The following is a 3,684-nucleotide window of genomic DNA, read 5'->3' as shown; positions in this document are numbered from 1 at the left end:
GTTCCTTTAAACACGGCTAAGGTTCCTTTAATCAGCTTTATGTTCCTTTAAACACGGCTAAGGTTCCTTTAATCAGCTTTATGTTCCTTTAAACACGGCTAAGGTTCCTTTAATCAGCTTTATGTTCCTTTAAACACGGCTAAGGTTCCTTTAAACATGGCTAAGGTTCCTTTAAACATGGCTAAGGTTCCTTTAAACACGGCTAAGGTTCCTTTAGGCAGCTTTATGTTCCTTTAAACACGGCTAAGGTTCCCTTTAAACATGGCTAAGGTTCCTTTAAACAGCTTTTTATTCCTTTAAACACGGCTGAGGTTCCTTTAAACATGGCTATGGTTCCTTTAAACGCGGCTAAGGTTCCTTTATTCAGCTTTTTGTTCCTTTAAACATGGCTATGGTTCCTTTAAACGCGGCTAAGGTTCCTTTAAACACGGCTAAGGTTCCTTTAGGCAGCTTTATGTTCCTTTAAACACGGCTAAGGTTCCTTTAAACGCGGCTAAGGTTCCTTTAAACGCGGCTAAGGTTCCTTTAAACATGGCTTTGGTTCCTTTAAACGTGGCTAAGTTTCCTTTAAACGTGGCTAAGTTTCCTTTAAGCAGTTTTAACATTTGAGTCGTCCGATTGTAGATGTTCTCTGGTCTACTGTGGTTGAATATCTGTAGATAGCAGATCTATCTGTTCTGGTTCTGTTCAGGTGTAAAGAGAAGCAAAGGGACTCCAGCAGCAGGAACTCAGAAAAGCACAGACTGGGTTCTTAGGGAAAAGATGAACGTAGAATCAGAAGAGTCAGATCAGTTATCTTTATTCACAGACATGCTGTCCTGGTGGGGAACACGTTCTGCTGTTTGACTGTAATGCAGGGAAGCGGGTTTAAATCCCGGCTGCCGCAGTAGAACCGGGTCAGTGATGAGCTGCTGTGATGATGATGAGGAGCTGGGAGAACAGAGACAAACAGAACCTAGAATCTGGATCCAGGAACTCGTCCAGTAAGAGGATCTAACTGGATCCTTTTCCCATGGATTGAGTTTCTTTCTGGATGTTAGAAGCTGGTTTGCTCCGATCTTCGGTCCGTCCAGCAGCGCGCTGAGATCACCGTGGGATCCTGGCATCGACATGACAGTGACAGCTCAGGACAGGAAGCCTGCTACAGCTCCCCCTGCTGCTCAGCTATGGAGCTACATCAGTCTTAGTTTTCACAAATACACTTTAAAGATCCACTCAGACAGCACAGGATCCACAGAAGTATTTCTGCTCCATAGACAATTATAAATTAACTTCTTTAAACTTCACTGCATTTCTGTGTGGATTTTCAGACTCTCCTGACGTGCCTCGATACATTCATGCATTTTATTAAACAGGGGATGCTTTGCAACCAAACACAGAGCTCCTTTATATGAGCCAATCACAAGAAAGTACTCCACATGGGATGACTGACCCCAACTTCCCTCATCCTCCATATTTGCCCCGCCCCCAGACCTCCTGGTCAAAGCAGCGCCTTCATCCTCCTCTGTTCCTCCCATCCTGCTCCGCTCTGACTTCCTCTGAGCTGGAGGAGAGCTGCGCTTTATTATTATTATTATTATTATTATTATTGATAGATAGGATAAAAAGCTGCGGTAATGAAGGCTTAATTGAATGTGACATCATTCCAACTCTCCATCAGCATCAATCACCCGTTTCCCCCCAAAGCTTTTCTTCTGGTTGTGGATGTTTGTAATAGAGGATAATGAGGATCATCAACATTGGTTTGTTCTCTACCTCCAAACTCAGCATCTCTCCATCCAGGCCTGAGATCACAAGTTGGCAGATTCACTCTAGAAGCTGTTTGACTGGATTAGAGGAAACTATTAATCCTCTCAGGATAAAATAATGGAACCTCTGATATTAATACAGAGCATTTCAGCTGGACCAGAACCAGCAGTCAGAACCGTTCTGCTGATTCGGATCCAGTCAGGAGTAGGACCTGATGGAGCAGCAGCCAATCAGCAGCTTCCCTCTGTTCTTTGATCTTTGGCAGAAAAACATATCAAAGGCACTCAGTGAAGCTTCAAAGGATCAGAGGAACCTGCTGGTTCTGAGCGGTTCTGTGCTGTAGCACCCCGGATCAGGACCACACATCAGCTTCTGGAAGCACTTTGAGTGTTCAGTGACTGGCTCTGGTTGGAGTGGGCGGGACTTCCCAGCAGGTCTAATCATCATCACCGATTTAGGCGGGTCAAGTCCAGATGCTCAGTCTATTCCAGTTCGGATGGGTTGGTTCCAGTCCGGACGGGTCGGTCCTGGTCCAGATGCTCAGTTTTTACCGGTCTGGATGGGTCAGTTCCAGTCCGGATGGGTTGGTTCTGGTCCAGAACTTCAGTCTGTTCCAGTCCGGATGGGTCGGTTCTGGTCCGGACGGGTCGGTCTTGGTCCAGACGCTCAGTCGGTTCCGGTCCAGGTGCTCAGTTTCTCCCGGTCCGGTTCCAGTGCGGATGGGTCATTTCTGGTCCAGATGCTCAGTCTGTTCCGGTCCGGACGGGTCGGTTCTGCTCCAGCAGTCCGGTGGATCCGGGTGCAGACTCGTCCTCTGTGCTGAGGTTCTGCTGGTTCCGGTCCAGAGGCATCTTGATGAAGGCGATGGCGGCCAGCTCCTTGCAGAACTCCTCCAGAACGATGATCCCCTGGAGCAGCGTCAGGTGTTCTAGGCTGAGGACACGCCCACAGAGAAGGCAGGTGAGTGACATCATCAGTCAGCTGATCAGAAACAAGCCAGCAGAACTTTCCTGGGTCTGGGTCTGATGTATAGCAGACTGCTCTTAGGTTCTCATGGTTCCTGAGGAACAGGCTCTGCTCCAAATTCCTATGAAACCTCAGCAGAACCTTTTCATGCCGCTGGTAGCTTCTGTCTCGGTCCAAACTAACAAAGTTCTACAGATGAACACCTGAACCTTCAGCTGGGCCCAGAAATGAACCCAGATCTCATCAGGAGACTCCTAAGAAGAAACCAGAGTACAGCTGCGGTTCTGGTTCAGTTCAAGCAGGGTTGGGTTCTGGAACATCTCCCATCATCTCCATCTGAACCTGGAGGGAGGATGGACCTGCCAGGACATGGAGGTCCACCTCTACAGACTGGAGATCTTTGATCAGAAGAGAACAGGACCGTGGAGGTTCTGGAGGTTCTCAGTCTGGAACTGGAAGCCTGAGTGAAAAGTAGAGAGTTCCTTACAACCTGGTAGAACCCAGGTGAACCTCCTCCTGTGGTCAGAAGAACTCGGTTGTTTGTTCATGAACCTGTAAGATGGAGTCTCTGAAGGACTCGGTGGACCAACACGAGTCTCTGAAGGACCAACAGGAGTCTCTGAAGGACAAACAGGAGTCTCTGAAGGACTCGGTGGACTGACAGGACTCTCTGGACTGACAGGACTCTCTGGAGGACCAACAGGAGTCTCTGAAGCACCAGCAAGAGATTCTCAAGGACAAACAGGAGTCTCTGAAGGACTCGGTGGACCAACAGGAGTCTCTGGAGGATAAAAAGGAGTATCTGAAGGACTCAGTGGACCGACAGGAGTCTCTGAAGCACTCGGTGGACCAACAGGAGTCTCAGGAGGATAAACGAGAGTCTCTGAAGGACTCGGTGGACTGACAGGACTCTCTGGAGGACAAACAGGAGTCTCTGAAGGACCAACAGGAGTCTCTGAAGGACCAACA

General features: G+C 48.3%; 1 protein-coding gene across 2 annotated transcripts in view; it reads right to left on the bottom strand.

The window, feature by feature from the left end:
* Positions 1-790: 790 nt before the first annotated feature.
* LOC107104262 (protein FAM160B2-like) overlaps positions 791-3,684 on the bottom strand; it is a 15,969-nt gene continuing 13,075 nt past the window's right edge. For both annotated transcript variants that reach the window (XM_015404232.1, XM_015404231.1), the window contains exon 18: positions 791-2,682. In XM_015404232.1, the coding sequence (XP_015259718.1) occupies positions 2,493-2,682 (190 nt within the window). In that variant the 3' untranslated portion in view covers positions 791-2,492. The remainder of the gene's footprint in view (positions 2,683-3,684) is intronic.

The sequence above is a fragment of the Cyprinodon variegatus genome, unplaced genomic scaffold, assembly GCF_000732505.1.
Source record: "Cyprinodon variegatus isolate N-32 unplaced genomic scaffold, C_variegatus-1.0 Scaffold1672, whole genome shotgun sequence".
Taxonomy (NCBI): Eukaryota; Metazoa; Chordata; class Actinopteri; order Cyprinodontiformes; family Cyprinodontidae; genus Cyprinodon; species Cyprinodon variegatus.
This window is presented reverse-complemented; position numbering and strand designations above follow the sequence as displayed.